This window comes from Lepidochelys kempii, chromosome 11 (genome assembly GCF_965140285.1).
Source record: "Lepidochelys kempii isolate rLepKem1 chromosome 11, rLepKem1.hap1, whole genome shotgun sequence".
Classification (NCBI taxonomy): Eukaryota; Metazoa; Chordata; order Testudines; family Cheloniidae; genus Lepidochelys; species Lepidochelys kempii.
Window position 1 is genome coordinate 17,679,632 of NC_136390.1, and position 20,195 is coordinate 17,699,826.

Below are 20,195 nucleotides of genomic sequence, written 5' to 3' on the forward strand. Positions count from 1 at the left end.
GTTACACTGTTCCAGTGGTTAATTACTCTCACACTTAAAATGCCACAGTTTCATTTTCTTTCATTAGGCAAGTGTGTATGCAGAAGCACATACACTATACATTCCAAAACCTGATCAGTCCTAATGACTGTTCATATTTATCTCTTGCTCCCATAAATAAATTAAGCTCAGCCCCCTGCCACATTGGATTGTATGTGAAAGAAACCTCCCATAGGAGGCAGGAAAATTCTGCTAATTTCCACTTTGGAATTTCCTCTGAATCACTTCTTGGTGGGAAGGGCTGGTAGGATTTGCTTTTATTGGAGTGGAAGGGGATTCCATTTCCTAACCTGTGGATAGCCAACTTCTACAAAGATCTTGGGACCCCTGCATTTAGCAGAGCATCCTATTGGAAGCCAAATACCTCCACACAGCACCCTTGGTTCCTCTTCCCCTCACAGTATAAAGGCTCCCAGAGAAGCTGTGCTTTCTTGCAGCACCACCTTCCATTGACTATATCAAACCTGTCTACCACCCCTACCTTCTCAAAGTACCATACAAGAAATATACTGCACACCTGACATCCAGATGTGTTTTCAACTGGAAATCCATACATGTCTGAAGGAATATGCCACAGAAAGTAGCTGCTCCATGTTTGTTTTCCACTCCCAAAGTTGCAGAACCCTGACCCCAAAGAAAGGCCTCCATGATGGCTGGTCATTAGTCATGCTCACCTCCACCTCTCAGACCTCCTGATCTGACTGATATATTGCTACCTCCCATTGTACAGTCACATGTGATGAGTCATTCATTGACTATGTAGCAGAGCTGTTACCCTGAAATGTACATGTCCCAAAAATTACAACACCGAGATACTACAGTTATTCCCTGATCACAGTGTAGGGAACTGTTGTGATATCATAAATACCACTGAGCAGTGACTTTACTTTGGATGCACCTGGAAGGTGGTGTAGGTTGAAGAGCAGGGATATACTACATCTGATGATGCTGGTGTCCATTTGGCACTGTTCAATCCAATTCAATGATCCATTTAGTCATCTGTTTGTTTTTTAAAATAACTTATGGTATTTTTTCCCTGACAATTTACACATGTGGGACCACAAGGCTGGCAGTGACATGCTGAATTATAAAATGAAGATGGGACAAAGCTAAGTTCCTGTCTAGCCACCCCACAGATGCGTTCACATAATTGGTTGCTTTGGTACTATTGCTTGCACCTCTTTCATCTCTGTTATTTCCGCTAGTATGCAATGCAAAATAGTACATGCTTTAAAGTGCCAAATCTTCACCCATTCACATCCTTTCCCTTTCAGAATCAGGCAAAGGCCTTTTTTGAACAAACTACTTAACCTGGAACTTAAGTTTCATAAAATATCAAGAAAATGGGGAAATATTGCAAGGCAAGAACTTTTTCCTCTTGAAATTTATAAATTTTAATGGCATGTTACATGAATGTGCATTACTGCCCTCTACTGGATGGATGCAGACATACAAGATTTATTATTATTCATTATTATTATTATTATCATTATTATTATTCTCTTGCCCTCTAGTGGCTGAGGTACATAGAGACTACAAGTCCTGTTACTGACAACATGAGAAGAACTCCTTTAAATCAAGTGTTATAGGCTTTAGTTATAAGCCTTTTAAATCCAAAGTTCACAAATTCTATTTTCCACACAGAATTAAATTGTTTTAACTGGAAGTTTGAGTACTTGTGCATTTGTGAAGAATTTTTCTTTTTCTCAACCAAGTTTAAAATTTAACTTGGGCATTGATTTGATCTTCAGAGGCAAAAAACTATTTTAAAAATAAACAGTATTTTTCTTGAATATATTTTGCCAAAAACATACATTTCAAAGACAGCTGCTCACGGAGTCATATGTTCGGTGTGATTCTTCCTTTTGCTATTTCATCTTTTGTGAAGTTTGAGCTATAGCTTTTGCATCAAGTATGATTACATTTTTGAAAAACTCAGAATTCAGGCATTGACAGCTTTGTTACTTGTTTGTCTCAGAAATATTTGCTAGAATGGACAAGACTGCAGCAAAGAAAATTGCAAGGGAACCAGAACATTCAATATGTTTTTGATTGCTTTATATGGAATGCTACATCTGGAGTGAGCATTTGATAAAACAAAATTCTGAAGTCACGCTCCCCAGAAGAAAGCTTCAGTTCACTAACAAACACTGGATCTTATCTATTTTCTGCCAGTGTTTTAGGATGTCTAAAGAAAGGCTTGAATCTTCTTGACTCCATCATTTCATTGTATCCCAACAACTGCACAGAACTCAACAATACTCTTTGCTTTGACAGTCAATATTGTTAATTGAAAGTTTACAGAAACCAGGATTATATTGTAAATTTGACCACATTGAAGGATAAAGAAATGCTGCGTTCAGACATATCCCTCAAAGTGCTCTCTCAAAACAGCAGGATTAGGGAACAAGGTCAAGTTGCTGACATCCATAGTCAAGTTGTTCAGATCATTTAGGGAAAAAGCAGCTGTGAGACTTATTATACTCACCATCATTCAACATTGTAATGGAATGTTATGTTGAAAAGATAAGACCGGTTCCAGAGAGGAAAATGCATTTAATGGTAAATATTATGTATGGTATGTGGCAAGATTTCAACCTTTAGACTCTGCATATTCAAAGAGCTAAAAGCTAATCGCTGGCCTTTACCCAAATACTGATGCACCATGCAGTATGAAAATAGCTTCTCTTTGTGGCATCTCTTGCCCACACTAAAGTAGGGAAGAAAAATAGAAAATTTAAACAGCCAGGAGATTCTACATGGATGCAGAGAAGTTAATTATCTATTAGAAACTGAATTTCCTTGCCTGGCTCTGGAGGAGAACAGAGAAGAGGCTCAGAAGCATACAAATTAAACTTGAATGAATTGTTCTTGTAATTTAATTCACTTATTTATTGATGAATGATAACTTCCCCAAAACACACACTGACCTCCATGGGAGCAGGATCATTGCTATGTGTTCCCAATAGAGTTAACCAGAGCAGAGTTGAAGCTTCTGATTGAAAATTAAATATTCGACTCCTCTCCTTGATCCCTCCTTCCTTGACCTCTAACATCCTATATAGGATGAGCCTCAATGGACATAGTCATCCTTGCTTCAACAACAAACATTAAAACAATCAGTTGTATTTACTTGTTACTTACAACTGACCAAACAGTACCATAGACTCTCTATGGACAAAAAATCCAAGTTTGATTAATAAAAGGATAGCAGTAGGAATATACTACTGACCACCTGACCAGGACAGTGATTGTGAAATGCTCAGGGAAATCAGAGAGACTATAAAAATAGACAACTTAATAATAATGGGGGATTTCAATGATCCCCAAATTGACTGGATCCATGTCACCTCAGGACATGATACAGAAATAAAGTTTCCAGACATAGAAATCATAGAATCATAGAAGATTAGGGTTGGCAGAGATCTCACAAGGTCATCTAGTCCAACCCCCTGTGCAAAGCAGAATCAACCCCAACTAAACCATCCCAGCCGGGGCTTTGTCGAGCGAGACCTTAAAAACCTCTAAGGGTGGAGATTCCACCACCTCCCTAGGTAATCCATTCCAGTGCTTCGCCACACTCCTAGTGAAATTTTTTCACCTAATATTTAAAAAAAACTATTTCACTAGGAGGGTGGTGAAGCACTGGAAGCACTAGACATCATTAATGTCTGCTTTTCGAAGCAGCTAGTCCTAGACCCCAGAAGTGGAGCACAGGATCTGGCCCAAGAGGTGATTATAGCTGAACTGCGTTTTAATACAGACCATAATATAATTAAATATAAGATCCTTGTTGGGGGTGGGAGGGGATACCAAAGAAGCACACTACAGTAGCATTTAGCTTCAGAAAGGGGAGCTACACAAAAATAATAAGGCTAGTTAAAAGGAAATTGAAAGGAACAGTCACAAGAGTGAAATGCCTGCAAGCTGCATGGAAACATTTTAAAAACACCACAAAAAGAGGCTCAAATTAAATGTATACCTGCAAATTATAAAGAACAGTAAAGGGAGCAAAAAAATGCCACCATGGCTAAACAGAGTAAAAGAAGCAGTTAGAGGCAAAAAGGGATCCTTTAAAAATTGGAAGTCAAATACTTCTGAGGAAAATAGACAGAAGCATAAACTCTAGCAAGTTAAGTGTAAAAGTATAATTAGGTAGGCAAAAAAGAACTTGAAGAGCAACTAGCAAAAGACTCAAACACTAACAGCAAAAAAAACGTCTACGTACATTAGAAGCAGGAAGCCTGCCAAACAATCACTGGGGCCAATGGACAATCAGGGTGCTAAAGGAGCATTCAAGGAAGATACGGCCATTGTGGAGAAGCTAAATACTTCTTTGCATTGGTCTTCACAGCACAGGATGTGAGAGTGATTTCCAGAACTGAGTCATTCTTTTTAGGTGCAAGATATGAGGACCTGTCCCAGATTGAGGTGTCAGTAGAGGTGGTTTGGGAGCAAATTGACAAATTAAACAGTAATAAGTCATCGGGACCAAATGGTATTTACCCGAGAGTTCTGAAGGAACTCAGATATGAAACAGCAGAACTAACTGTGGTATGTAACCTAATGCTTAAAGCAGCCTCTATACCAGATAGCTAATGTGACACCAATTTTTAAACAAGCCCTCAGAGGTGAGTACAGGCTAGTAAGCCTAAATTCAATACCAGGCAAATTGGTTGAAACTATAGTAAAGAATAAAGTTATCAGATTCATAGATGAATTTAATGTGTTTGGGAAGAGTCAAGAGTTGGGGAAGGCTTTTGTAAAAGGAAATCATTCCTCATCAATCTATTAGAATTCTTTCAGGGGATCAAGAAATATGTGAACAAGGGTGATCCAGTGGATATAGTGTACTTGAATTTTCAGAATGCCTTTGACAAGGTACCTCACCAAGACTCTTATGCAAAGTAAGCAGTCATGGGATAAGAGGGAAGGTCCTCTTATGGATCAGTAACTGGTTAAAAGACAGCAGAAAAAGGGTAGGAATAAATGGTCAGTTTTGAGAATGGAGAGAAATAAACAGCAGTATCCCACAGGGATCTGTACTGGGACCAGTATTGTTCACCATACTCATAAGTGATCTGGAAAAAGGGGTAAAACAGTGAGATTGCAAAGTTTGCAGATAAAACAAAATTATTCGGGATAGTCAAGGCCAAAGCAGACTGTGAAGAGTTACAAAAGGATCTCACAAAACTGGGTTACTTGGCAAGAAAATGGCAGATGAAATTCAATGTTGACAATGCAAAGTAAAGGACATTGGAAAATGTAATCCCAACTATACATACAAAATGATGGGTTCTAAATTAGCTGTTATCACTCAAGAAAGAGATCTTGGAGTCATTGTGGATAGTTCTCTGAAAACATCTACTCAATGTGCAGTGGCAGTCAAAAAAGCTAACAAAATGTTAGGAATCATTAGGAAGGGATAGATAATAAGACAGTAAATATTACAATGCCATTATATAAACCTATGGTAGGTCCACACTTTGACTAGTGTGTCCAGTTTTGGTGACCCCATCCCGAAAAAGATAGATCAGAAATGGAAAAGGTAGAGAGAAAGGCAATCAAAAGGATTAAGGCCATGGAACAGCTTCTATCTGAGGAGAGATTAAAAAGACTGGGACTGTTCATCTTAGAAAGGAAATGACTAAAGGGGAGTATGATAGAGGTCTATAAAATCATGAGTGGAGTGGAAGAAGTGAATAAGGAAGTGTTATTTATCCCTTCACATAACAGAAGAATCAGTGGTCACCCAGTGAAATTAATAGAAGTGGGTTTAAAACAAACAAAAGGAAGTACTTCACACAATGCACAGTCAACATGTGGAACTCGTTGCCGGGGATGTTGTGAAGGTCAAATCTATGAATGGATTAAAAAAAGAACTAGGTAAGTTCATGGAGGACAAGTCCATCAATGGTATTAGCCAAGATGGTCAGGGATGCAACCCCATGCTCTGGGTGTCCCTGAGCCTCTGATTGCCACATGCTGGGACTGGATGACAGGGGATGGATTACTTGATGATTGCCCTGTTTTATTTATTCCCTTTGAAGCATCTGGCATTGGCCACTGTTGGGAGAGAGGATAATGGGCTAGATGGATCTGATCCAGTATGGTCATGAGGTTCTCCGCCTACCCAAAGGTACACCCAGGCAACCCAGTAGGGTTTCAGTGGGGTTGCACAGGTATACATGGGCACAGAATGTGGCCTTACAGTTTGACCCAGTCTGCAGCAGTTCTGCATGTTAAGCTTCCAATGAAGTCACTGGGAGTTGTACACATGAAACAGCTGCAGAATCAGACCCAGCATTGGGAGCCTATAGCAGGCAAAGAGTTCCAAAGGAGCAGCTAAAGGCAATACACAGATATTGAGGAGAAAAGTCTCAGGTGGGAAAAGTTAATGAACTTAGTTCAAAGTCACATTGAGAAATAACAGTACCTGACTTGTAAGGAAATGCTTGTTCATTTTTTTTCTGGAACTTGTAGCAACCTGACATTTCTTAAAGGTGTAAAATGCAAAGTGAATTTAGTGTAAAAATGTACATTTAAATAATGCCAAGACCATAAAATAAGCCAGCTGCAGCTAGGAAATTCAAATTAACAGTGACATCTCCAACCTTAATCAACTGTTGGTTGGTTTTCTTTGCCAGCAATGGTGCAAGGTGAAGCTGGAGGCATTTGTTCTTCTCTCAGTAATTGCATGCACGTAGCTCCCACCTACACACCTTCTTCTCCTTGACACAAAACTAACTTCTGAAGGCCCACCTGTTCCACAAAGCATTCCAGCTAGAAAGGCCACCCATCATTCTGTTTATTCACTGTATCATATTCAGGCCCTTATGTCTATAAGCTCCTTAGGGCAGTGGTTAGTTTTTAATTTAGCACATTTTACATTATATAATATGTAGCGTATGCTTACGATGCTGTATCCGTTGTAGCAGATTTGTGTCTGGTGGACCCAGCCATGTCCTGCTCTTTGTTGTTTCTATCGCATGCCGAACATTATTTCAACGTAATGAGCCACATGTAGACTTTGTGTAAGTAGGTGCACTTCCCAAGAAAATTTCTGGGTTAAATTCAGTGGTGATGTAAGCTACATGTCAGGCATGACTGGGTTTGAAAACTACTGTATGTGGCAAAGTAGTGTAACTTGCACTGCCTTGACATTTCTTGAGTATGCAAAATAAGTGCAGTTTGCTGTTAATCTCAATCTCCAGGACTTTTCCCTCTACTTGCCTTTGACATGGACATTTCACAAACCTATTTGCATGTTTAACACCCACTGAACAACAGATCTGTGCTAGTTACACTACTTTAATACTTATACCCGCCAAATAAAATTGAACCATCATTTATGTCTCCGCTGAATTTGGTCCTGTCATTGGTGTTATTTCTCTCTCTTTCTCTCCTTTAAAAAAGAAACACATTGTGGGAAGTGCAAAGACACGTATTACTCCTCTAAGAACTATAAAGCAGCTCCTCTCCCATGTAAACCCGGGATGAAATCTATATTTTACAAAAAACAGGTCATGATGTCTGTTTAGGTCCCCACTGCTTCCTGTGAACATTTGAGCCAGAGTCTCCCTCTGCATGGACCAGGAATACGGAGGCAGAACCCTCTCCCGCAACACACACACACAATCCAGTGGCAAGTCAGGGAGGCAGCACCACAGCTTTCTTTCCCCATCACTAGGAGTCTGAGGAAGCCCCGCCGTGCAAATAGGGCTCTGTCAGTTCCAGCCTGAAGGGGAAGGTGGCATGCTGTAGGTACATGCCCCTCCAGATTCCAAGTTGTAACCCATTTTAGTGAATGCTGTCTCCATCTCTGCACCTTCTGCTCCCAACAGATAGGAGTTAGGAATCGCTTGCATTTTCATGATGGAACTTCAGGCGCTGTGGAGTTTGAATACTGCACAAAACAAAAAACCCTTTTCCTCCAAGACACGGCAACAGTAAATCCACCAGTGTTTTTCTACAGGAGAGGAATAATTTCCCGTAACAAATACTATAACCTGCACCTGTACTTTGAATCCCTATGGTAGGTAGAGGCATATATAAGCTGAAGACATTTTTAAAAAAAGATACTCAACAAGCACAGTAACCTGTTTTCAAAAGTTAGTATTAAATGCTCAAGCCTTTATTTATTTATCTTATAAGGATAAAATAACCACAGACAGAGGGACACTGCCAAGATTTCACCTCAAGAAGAAAGTGGCATTATTGGGCTACAAGGCCAAGACTCTCCTCCGATTTACATCAGTGTAAACCTGGAGTAACTTCACTGGAGTTAACATGCAGTTTAAAGACAGGTTAAGCACCATGTTTCTGTGCTTCTAGTCTGTGGACCTGATTCTAATCTTACCTGACTTTTGCACCACGGTAATTCCAATTTATCCCATCGACTTCAGTTATTCCTGATTTACGCTGGTGCAGGTGAGAGCAGAGTCAGGCCTTGTGTCTTCTCTATGTCAAAATTCAAGCTGAAGTAATTATTCCCATCATGAGGTATATACGAAACATTGCAAGATTAAGGCATTCTAAAGGAAGTGGTCACAGAAAAGTGCCACTGTAATATACAGTTTAGTGAGGCAGAAAGTGAGCAGTAAATAGCATTCAACTGGGCTAACTGGATCCCATTCCTTAGACTTGTCTTCATCCACCATATAATTTAACCTACTCTAAATAAACAAGAACCGGTTCAGTGAGCATATTTCCCTCTTACAGTTGCTTCTGGGTGCTCAATTGTCACATTAAAATGGTTTAAACTTTAAAAGAAATAATCTTGCCTCTAGGGATTTCTACTTTCCAGAAATGTTACATATTATTATATATGAAAGAAAATAAGACAGAGTTCAAAGCTAAGCTGACTGTGCTACTATATAAACATTGGACTTTCTATTTTAACTAGTGTGACAAGCCATGATAGGTGGCTTTATCAGTCAACATTTCCAGTGGAATAAAGGGGCAGAAATCTCAAACCTAAACACTCAAAACAAGGTAAACAGGAGTTAGAAGATATTTTCCACTCCGTTTTCAATGCAGATTCTGTTTCTTCTGTTGTTTTGATATTTGAAACATCCATCAAGGCTTCAGTGAAAAAAAAAATCTCTCAAGACAGAGCTGTATGGTTATTATCCTTAACATTGAAAATAGCAACTAAGGGATAGAATAGAGTAGTGTTATAAATTCAAGTAATTCTATTTTAAATACTAAACCCAGACATCCCCAAACTCTTCTCGAACCCTTGCTTCAGTATTCATTCCATACCAACATACCGTATGATTTGCCAAACCAGATCAGACTATTGGTCCTTTTAGTCAGCTGGCAATCCTCTCTCTGGTAATGGACAGCACCTCATCAGAGAAAGGCAGGCGCTTTTCTATCCTGCCCAACCAACTGTGTAATCCATCTGGGGCGGGTATGAAGTCTGTCCTTGCTCTACAGGTGATTACTTTATCCCCTGAAGCAAGAGATCAGATTACACTCATCATTACTTTAGCTTGCAAAGCTACAAACATTAGAGGTCATAAAATTACCCAGCCCTTTTACAAATCCAGCCACAGTATTTATCACAATGACCTTGTGCAATCCTGATTTTCACCGGCTGACAATACATTGTGTCTTCATTATTGCCTCTTATTAAAGATGGGCCTCAAGCCAAAACATTGAGGAATGTTTGGATCCAGGGTTCTGGGTTTTCCTGTCTCTATTTCTTATTAGTTCTTTAGCTTTAACAACTGTCTACCCATTTTGTTTTCATAACACTAAAACACATGCTTAAAGTTGTGCGTAGTGCCATTAACTTCAACTGATTATACCTACTGCCTCAGGACTGCAGAAGATCTTTGAGATAATTTATGGAGACTGTCTTTGTAAATTTTACTGCGTCTAGTACTTGCATCTCTGCAAGCTAAACTGAGGGCTCTGATGGGAATTTCAAAAGCACCTCTGTGAGTTAAGAGCAGCAATCCCATTGAAGCTGGTGCATTGGTTCAGTATTGATTGAGAGAGAAGCTGACCATTTACTTTATCACCAACACACTTCCCGCAAAACTTGTTGCTTAGAGATCTTCCATACCACAACTGACATAGCAGCATGGCTACTAATACTCATACAAACAGATGTATAAAATTCCTAGGCACAAAAAAACACCTTAACTTTGCCTTGCAATGACACCGTGCATAAATCATATGTTTATGGTTAGCAGTAAACCATCTGTAGCCCCAGGTTAAAAAGCCACATTTGATTTTTTTCCCATTTTCCCCTCTCATCATGTCCCTGTAGGTCAGGACATTGTGCTGTCAGGGGCCACCATCTTCTTTGAAGGCAGCTTTGCTTCATTCTTATATTCCCAATAGAATGCAGTGGCCATTTTGAAAGAGGGCATCTTAATCAAAGGCACCTGTGGTCTCAGTCCTATTAAAAACAATTGGAAATGACAGAGATTTTAAAAGGGGGAGGTCCGTTGTAGACTTTTCTAATAATGTCCTTCTATAATAAGTCTCTGCTGAAGAAGAAACTTTCCACTATGTAGAAAAATGGCAAAAAATACCATTAATCCTACCAAAAAATTTTAAGTAATCAGATATTTTAGTTAGTTTAAGTATAAGGAAAGTTTGAAGAGTTTGCATTATTCCAGTATTAAGATAATTCAGGACAAAGAAATAGCCGCACACATGGTGCTAAATTTCTTAAAAGACTAATTTTAAAATTAATTTTAACTCAAATTAATTAACTAATATACTTGCAAATTTGCAGAGATTCATTCTGTACTCAAAGAGTGAGTTCGGTAGTTCTGGGGAAAGATACACTGTATTCTTGATACATAATCCAATGGGTGAATCTCTGCTGTCAATGCGAAAACTCAACTAACCCCTAACTATGAACCACAAGTAGCACTACCTTAATATTTGTTTTTCTTGATCAAAATATAGATATGAAATTCAGCAATGGCACGGTAAGTATGGCTTGTCTTTCTGCAGTGTTCAATTCACAGTTTTGAATACATCCTTGAAATGAATGGAATGACACCAGCGATGAAGTTGGCAAATGGCCAAGATTTGCAAAGTGAACAGTGATTCTGGATGCCTCACTCTTTGAATGCTCAATTTAAGACTCCTTAAAGGGGCTTGGTTTTCAGAAGGAATTTCAACACGTTTGGAAATGAGGTCCTACTCGGATGCCCAAAGTTGGGCACCCTAAAAATGAGCCACTCAGAATCCACAAACACTTGAAAATCTTGGCTTGTGGGTTTTAAAGATGGGATATAAATAGGTTTGTAAGGATTAGATTTTTATCTGTAAATGTCAGTAAGCACTGATTATACTCTACACACACAAGCCAATCAAAACATTTCCAGTGACAATAATCAAAATTTACAGTTAGGAAACATAAGAAAAATGCTGCTAAGAACTTAGAGTTTGATTTAAGGATATTTACTTTGTATATGTTGATATGTGATGTTGACGATTTGTGCTTTAATGGTTACAAACCTTTAACTTTTTGAGTCTTAAAGTCCACTGTCATTAAACGGGTCCCCCTATAATTTCCCATAACTGTGAACATTTAAATTGATAAAAATCTAAAATGTGCTTAAATAAACATTGATATTATCCATCAACATTATAAAAAAAAAATGAACTCTGCCAAGCCTAGACATAAAAAAATTAATGTAAAGTATATTAATCACTTCATCAGCTTTTGGTTACATAGTGTCCTTAATAAAGCAATATTTCAGATCATTTGATATAAGTTAACTTGAAATTATATATAAATATCAATTTTCTATTATTGAAGGAAGAGGAGACCAAGGAACTCCTATTGTGTCAGATTCCCTACCTTTCAAGGGCAAGTGGTGAATACAGATCACAACCAAACAAAGACACACACTCTTGAACAATATATGTTGTAAGCATACAAGCAGTGGGACAGTCCTAGAACATGAGAAACTGATACTTCATGAAGATGTGGAGAAACAAGCAAATTCAGAGCTTTATAGGTTTAAGTGCGATAAAATGAATATCATATTTGAAAGGAATTCAGCATATAATTCCTAGTACAGGTGTGGTATGTTGATTGCTGGAAACATTGAGCTGTGTGTCCTCTAGCTGCTGAATTTCACACAAGCTGGAGAAGTAACAGCCACTTTGGGAGGTCTGTGAACCAGATATGGCAATAATTCAACCGTGCTGTTATCCAGGCATAAATCAAAACCTCTGCAGCTTGCTGAGGCAGCAGTGGCCTGAGCTTTGCTAAATTCCTGTGCTGATAATAAAGTCTTGACAATGTGGTTGATGTGGCACTCAAAGGAAAGCTTCAAGTCACAGATGAAACCAAGATTACAAGCTGGTTAGAAAGTAAATAACAGTCCCATCAAATGGAACCATAAATGAAAAAAATGCTTCTCAGCCAGTGATGGGAGCCAACTATAATTCAAAATTATTCAAAATTCAGCCAAAGAGTCAGTATCACAGTGCAACCCATATTACAAAACAGAACATGTGGGAAGAATTATACTCAACCCTAAGCACGTATAACAACAGGAGGAGGAACAGGTATTTGTTGGTAACCGAATGCATATGTGACAAAGTACCTACAGAATGGGCGTACACTTGGTATCTGTTTCTGATATAAGTTACACTGGTGTAAATCAGGAACTACTTGATTAAAGTCAATGGAGTTTAACTGGTGTAAAACGAGCAAATGAGATCAGATTCAAGCCATCACAATGGTCAGATTCTGCCACTTTTACTTATGTCGAGCAGTACCTTTCTGCATGATCAGTCTCATTGAAGTTATTGGGACTACTCATGGAGTAAGGTACTACAAAGCGTGAGTAAAGGTGGAAAATTCCAGCCCACTATCTTTAGTAGAGCTTGTCATGAGTTTGCCATTTGAATAGATTGTCTATGGAAAATGCAGTTTCTGCAAAAATCAGAGTTTTCCATAGGAAAATTTCAGTTTTGCCAAAAAAAATTCAGTATTTCACTGGCAAAGTTTAAACAAAATAGTTCATTTCAGGTCAAGTTGCCCTATATAGCAAAGTTTCAAGTCATCAAAACAAATTAAAATGTTTTGTTTTGGGTCAGTTTGACATTAATCTGTGTCCCGCTGAATTGCCATGATGCCTCAGTGGGAGTTATTGTCTGGGTGCCCCCATTCTCATCTGCCAGCCAAGCTCCCTAGCTGGATATTTCCCTGGATGCCCCACAGTTTCCCTGGTTGAGCCACCTTGGTGGATCATGTGAGATGTAGTCCCACCAGAGAGCTTGACCACTGAGGAAAATGGGGGCATGAGGTACTCAAACTACGACTCCCATGGGCATCACAGCAACTCATAGGAACCGATTCAAACCAAAAAGACTCAATTCACTTCAACAAAATGAAATGTCTCAACATTTCTAAACTGAAATTTTTTTATTCAACTTTCAATTCTATGAACATTTTTGTCATTTCATCCCAACAAATTAAAAGAAATCTCAAAATATCAGAATTCCCCACAGGATGGAAATTCTCATTTTTGTCCAGCTCTAGGGTTTAAATCTCCAAGGAACTTCACAAAACACCTAAATGGAGCCACAGAGGCATCATAGTCTGTTATTCATTAGAGTGCTTTAATTAACATGGACATTTCAACCTTCTAATAACGCGGTACAATTTGTTCACAGAACAACTTTGTTAAGGGCCAAATCTTGCTCCACTTACTTACACAAGTCATCCCACTGAATTCAGTCCACAATGAATAAAACTGGAAAGATTTGTCCTAGTACGAGGAGAATCCTTACAACTGGAACTGCAGTTTGCATGATGCAAGCCTTTGCAAAAAACTGGGACTGTCTTATTATTTCAGTATAAACAATATTACATTGTATTACCACTGCCTGGAGGGACAGAGTGGAAGGATTTCTCTTGGTATATATATATATATATATATATATATATATATATATATATATATATATATATATCGCTGAAGACACATAGGAGTGCAATGAACAGTTATGAGATGGTTTTGGATTCAGTCAGAGAAGCCATTAACCCTGAAATGTGATCACATTGTCAGTTATCTTTGTCAAACTAGAGTTTCAAATTAGGAAAAAATATACTGTGTGCTCATAAACAGTAAGAGGTAGTTTTCCCTCAGCCCTACCAAAGATTTTCACTTTTAAGAAAATCTCTAAGGTATGACAGTGAAAACAAGCTCTTTGGAAAACAACTTGGAAACTGTCTCAGGCCAAATTACCCTGCACTGTTTCTACACCAGGGAAAACATTCATTGGTGTCATGAAGACTGCCTGGATTTATAGAGACAGTTGAGTTGACCAGAAAGCCAGTTGCTGTTGCTACTGGGGAATCTGAATGCTTCATAATTATCCTGATTCATTTCTTATCTGGGTCAAATGGACCCCTAAAAGGAGCATGGATGACCAGCTTGTGAGGGTCAGAGAGAAGGCAACTGTCAGTTATTCAAAGTAAATGGGCCTTGACAAGCATTTTAAGGAAACCTACAAAAGTAATCTGTCTGGTATCCCAAAGACCCCTGGCTCACATGAGTCTTAGTCGATAAGTATGTTCCATGTAAGCTGTATAATTTTGACTAGGACTACTAACAGCATAAGGCAGATTACAGCAGAGTTGGTTGAAAGTTTTCCAATTTTTAAATCTCAGAATTTCTCACAGGATGGAAATTCTATTTTTAACCAGCTCTAAAATACAGTTTGTGACACCAGATGCTACTTTCATTTTGAGACCCAAGTTAGAATAAATAAAGTCAAAAACTCTAAAGAAGCTTTTCTTTCAACCCCAGCTATTTATGAAATGAATCTTTCTGGTTCTAACTATCTAGAACTTTTCCACAGGTATTTTCTCATTTGTGTGTGTGCACAAACACACATTCAAAATAGAATCTGCATCCACCACTGAAATATACACTGCTCTGTGATGCAACACTATCCAACATATCAGGACAGAAAATTTGAAAGAATACCATATTCAGCTGGACTGCAGTATGGAGATTCATAGCGACACAATGTAGCAACCCAAACTGGATTATGTCGCCCTTTATCTGCTAAATGACAAGTGAAAAGTGGCATGATCCTTAAACTTCACAAGTTTTCAACTGGTTGTACATATCAGGTAAAAGATAATACTTTGAACAATACAGTGCTAACAGCTTGGGACATTGGTTGAATTCTCACACAGTAGGAAGAATCCCCTTCCAGATTCACCAACACTGCTTTCTGTGGAGGTTTTTATAATACTTTGTATATGACACCTTTCATCAAAGGTCTCAAAACACTTTACAAGCACACACTAGAAACTCAAGGCTCACAACATTTAGTGACATAGGGAAGTATTATCATCTCCATTTTACTGTGAGAAAATTGAGGAATAGAATTTGAGAGAGATTTGATCAAGGACACAGAGCCAGGATTTGAACCCAGAACATCTGACTTTGAGTCCTGTGCTCTAATCATTAGAAAACACAATGTTCCTTCCCAGTAGGTCTCCTAACCGACTATTGACTAGACTGGCCTTTACCTAGTGTTTGACTGTAATACAATCTGAGGAGGGGTGGGTGGGTATAGCTATTACTCTCATTGTGAAGTGCAATTTATTATATTATAGTGCTACCCTCATTACAGTGTAGTGGTGTCATTGAAGTTAATCCAATTGAGAATCACAGCAGTGTATGACTAGGTTGAAAGTATCAGCTCACAGTTCACGAGCCACCAAAGAAACCATTTACTGCAGTTTGCTCTTAAAAGTAAAAGCCTCCTTTTTAAAGTAAGTAAAAAACTTATTTTGTAAATGCTGGCTTGCTTGAAAAGAAACTATTCTCAAACTTCCTGCTCAGCTAAATGCCATCACAGCTGCAAATGCTAACCAAGCACACAGCCGGCTTGTGAATTATTCACATAAATAAAGAGCACAGCTTGTAACATTGACTTTTTTTGATCAGAAAGTGTCCTGGGGACAACTGAACAGTTTGGATCAGGCAAAGGCTAGACTTCTGGTGAGCCTTTTATTATTTTCACAGAGTATTAGACCTCGTGAATACACAGCTAGTTGTATTCAAAGTGATAATGACACATTCTAATAGTCTCTCTATCCCACAGATGCTTCTTGAAAAGTTGTTTTATTTACTTACTTTGGGAAGAAGTTCTCTTAGGACAACTTGAAATACAATCAATCCTTTCATTAGCTGTTTTAATAGCATCCTCAGGGCCAACATCCCTCACCACTAACAAAATAAGTCAGAGGTGCTGGAACAATTTGTATGGTGGGGGTGCTGAGAGCCATTGAACCAAACTGCAAACCCTGTATCTGATGGAAACCACTTCAAGCCAGGGGTTGCGGCAGTACTCTTAGTTCCAGCACCTACAAAATAAGTTGGTAATTATTATTGGATAAAAGGGATCTTGCCAGGTTAAAAATACCCTATTAAAAAGTACACTGATGCTAATAATATCTTTCCCTTATTCCAAACTGAAAGAATTATTTAAAAGCTAATGTATTCTTCATAGTCTGCTCTTTAGTTCTGTTTTGCATTCTAACTCAGATTGGAAAAAAATACAGAATAGCAAGTTTTCCTTTTATTTTTTTCTCCTTGCATTTTTCATTTGCTGGTTGTCATTTACCAATACAATGTTTTGGTTCCAAATGTCAGAAGGAGCAAAAAGCTTTTTGAAAAAACTAAAAATCATGAAACATTTCTAATATTAGATTTGTAAAACTTAACAGAACTTAAATTTAAGGCCTAAGCTACTTGATTTTCATTTTATATTGAATCAATCTTATAAAGTTTATTGTAGAAAACTACAAACTGCAGACCAAACCAACAGACTTCTACAAAGCTTGAGTCCCAGTTCTGTCTCCTTTGTTTACCAGGGATCATATCCTGCCTGAAAAACTGTACAACACAGAGAAATACCGAATGGCTGAATAATATATCGCAAAGAACCTTATTCCATTGACATTATTTCTTTTGCATTTTATTTTAGTTCTAAATTGAAGTACCTTCAGTAATCACAGCATAACCCTGATGTGACTGTGACCCCCATCCTACAAAAGCAATTCACAGTGATGTAAGAGCTCAGTAAACATATTTTTGTTATAATTTTTTGTGAATTTCATGTTATTTTATTTTATTCATTTTATCCACAAGTATTGCATCCTGCCCACAACATGTGAAAGACTCTCTGGGTGATGGGGTTTGCAGAGTGAGCCTGCCCCTCACTCACCATGCAGCAGTGGTTTCTGACCTGTGAGGCTGACTCCAGCTCTCCATTCCAGGCACCTGGCACCCAGGTTTGCAATACCGATCAGCTTTGGCCCATCTGCCCCTCCATCATCATGAATTTGTGAAAAATATAGGGCTCTAGTTCCATGTAGGTGGATGGACTTTGTCTAAGATGTCTGAGAGAGTTTGTGTTGTTTCCATCTATTGACTGGCCCACAGACAGAACAGAGGACCCCTATTAATAAGGTCATCTAAAGGAGCTTTCCTTTATCTGAAGTGACAGAGGCCTGTTTTTTTTTAAGATGAAAATCAAGAGTTCTAATCCTAGCTCCCCACATGTGTCTCTGATTTAAATAATAATCATGTCTTATCTGTAACATATAAACACAGATTTTCATAATAGAAAGCTTCCCAAGAGCTTAATAGGGATGAAACCAATACAGGTTATAGAAATTATTCTAAATTCCTATACAAAAACTATATCCTTATTACAGGTGGGTGGGGAAGGTCAACCATCAGATAGAACACTGAAAAGGGTGGTATTATTCTGAAGTCGTATAGGGATTTTCTATAAGGGTTGTTACATCAAGTTAAATATTTTGTCATTCATTTCACCTGATCATGGAACTATAAATATCATTGTCATTGCTCTAAAGGTTTGCATGCTTTGTCTATAAATATTAATTAATAGCCTGTGCATTGAAATTCTCAGTTGTTGGCAATAGTGGAGACCTCTAGTTGTTACAATAATAGCAGTAATCATATGACCATTTAACCTAAAAGTGATCCAGTTCCCTTGAGGTCAATTGTAAGACTTCTCTTGATCTAACAAGAGTTGAACAGGGCCCTCAGTGGATATTTTGCTGGTACTCAGGGCAAGAGGATTCTTAGTCTCCGCAGAAATAAACGGATTAAAATATATCTGCTTTTGGTAAAGTATTCAGAAAAATATTCATTCGAACTTTTTAATTAGTAGAAAATCTCATGATGCTTCACAGTATGAATCATCCTCATATTTTTGTGTCTACATTTTTTCTTTGAGAAAAGCTTACCTGGCCTCATTTTCAAGCTCTTTCCCTAAGGGTTTTCAGCTGTGCTAAAGGTTATGGCATGGAGGCGGAAAGCAGGTACCACCACTATCCGCACCTCCTTCGCCTCCTCCTCTAGCCATTTTGTGACTGGCCAGAACTATTGGTGTCAAATCCATACATAGTTTCAGGTTGACCTGAAACTGCATTTTTTGTCAACTAAGCTATTTGTCTGAAAAAATTTGCTCAGCTCTAGCGGGGCTTAAATACATTTGATTTTTCCCCTTCATTCAGGGGATCCAAGAAGAAGCGACTCTGTTCTGTGCTATGAGGAAGAGTGTTATGTGCATGTGTCATTTGTCACTACTTCATTGTTTGTTGTTGTTCATTGTTTGTTGTTGTTGCTCCCACAGACATGTCCCCTTTCTACATTTGTTTCCCTGAACAGCTGACATTACCAGTCAAGCAAGACCCATCCTTTTCTGCATTTATACAATGGAGGAGACTCACTAAGCATGCCAGCCACTTCCCCAAGCATCATTCCCAGGAGTCTCATTACTCTGAGAAGGCGGCAGATCTGCGATCACCTCCAAGGAAAAAGTTCCCTTCTCAGAATAAGGAGTAGCCTCTGCAAAAGTCACAGTGGTGAATGTGGGCAGGATGAGACCTCTCAGTTTATTCAGTTTCAGCATACTAGTTGTAAACACATATTTCAAGTATTTTCCAATCTGGGCATCCATGATATGTCTGTAAAAGAATTCTTTGTTTATTCCACTCAGCAGCTAAAACATTACTTTTTGAACGCAGATTTGGGGCCAAGATCATGCTCTCATTAAATTCAGGATCAGGTCCTTGGTATATCAATAATAATTCATCCAGAGCATGTGCCAGATGATGCTTCCTTAAATTAAAGAGCAATACTTTTAATGCCAAAACACACAACAGTAAATGAATATTTTAGTCCTTACCACAAGACTGCTGTCCAGAGAAAGTCTTTTCCCAAATTCCCTTTTCTGCAGTTGTTTTTTTCTCTCCATGGCTTTGGTGGTTTGTTTTCCTTGCAATCTACTAGAAATATCAGGCTGTTTCCAGTGTCACTGAAATAAATAAATGCACATTTCAATATTCAAGTTAACAGTTTCTGTCTTTCATCGTTAACTTTCTAATAATCCAGCAGTTAATAACTTTGTGAATCGAGTAGGCTGTGTTCCAGGAACAAGTTTTCTGTTCCAAAAAAGTTGATCTGTCCAGAGAGAAATGTAAACTGAATATATTGAGGTGATATCTTAAAAACAAAAAATAAACCACCACCACCCAGCTGTTGATACTGTCCTTGGTTGGCTTTATCAGGGCCCCCTGTGTTTGTATAGTCTTTTACTAACAGATCTGGGAAATGGGTTTGCAGAGCTAGTAAGCTGTCTGAAAAAATAAACAGTTCATTTTGCTCACACTCCCCAGTAAACCATGTTTACAGGCATAACTCCTTTTTATATTTATGAGGCACAAATATTGAGCCCAATCCTGCAATGTTCTGGGAGTTGAAAACCCTGAGCACCTTTCATAGATTTTTAAGGCCAGGTGGTACCACTATGATCATCCAGTCTGACCTCCTGCATAATACAGGCCATAGAATTTAATCCTGTGAAATTCTGGTACTTCTGCAGTGGAGGAAATTAGTGGTGTCATTATTGGTGACCTTTTCTATTAATTCTAAGACATAACTTGCATCACGTAAAAAAAAATTTCCAAGTGTCCAGGATAACGGAAAATGTCTTAAAAGGTTCACATTTCTAAGAGAGGTATATTGTGCATGCAATGGTTTGTCTAGTGTGCTTTGGAAATGTAGGTCAGATTTTTCTCTCAGCTGCACTTGTGTAAATCTGAAATA

General features: G+C 38.4%; 1 protein-coding gene across 4 annotated transcripts in view; it reads right to left on the reverse strand.

The window, feature by feature from the left end:
• The window catches only part of NCKAP5 (NCK associated protein 5), a 623,444-nt gene that overhangs the window by 526,198 nt on the left and 77,051 nt on the right, over positions 1-20,195 (reverse strand). For 2 of the 4 annotated variants that reach the window (XM_073305277.2, XM_073305278.2), the window contains exon 2: positions 19,276-19,404. In XM_073305277.2, coding sequence (XP_073161378.2) covers positions 19,276-19,344 — 69 coding nt within the window. In that variant the 5' untranslated portion in view covers positions 19,345-19,404. Of the gene's footprint in view, positions 1-9,311; positions 9,404-19,275; positions 19,405-20,195 lie in introns of those variants that run through there. The other 2 variants (XM_073305290.2, XM_073305280.2) reach the window with 2 other exon arrangements.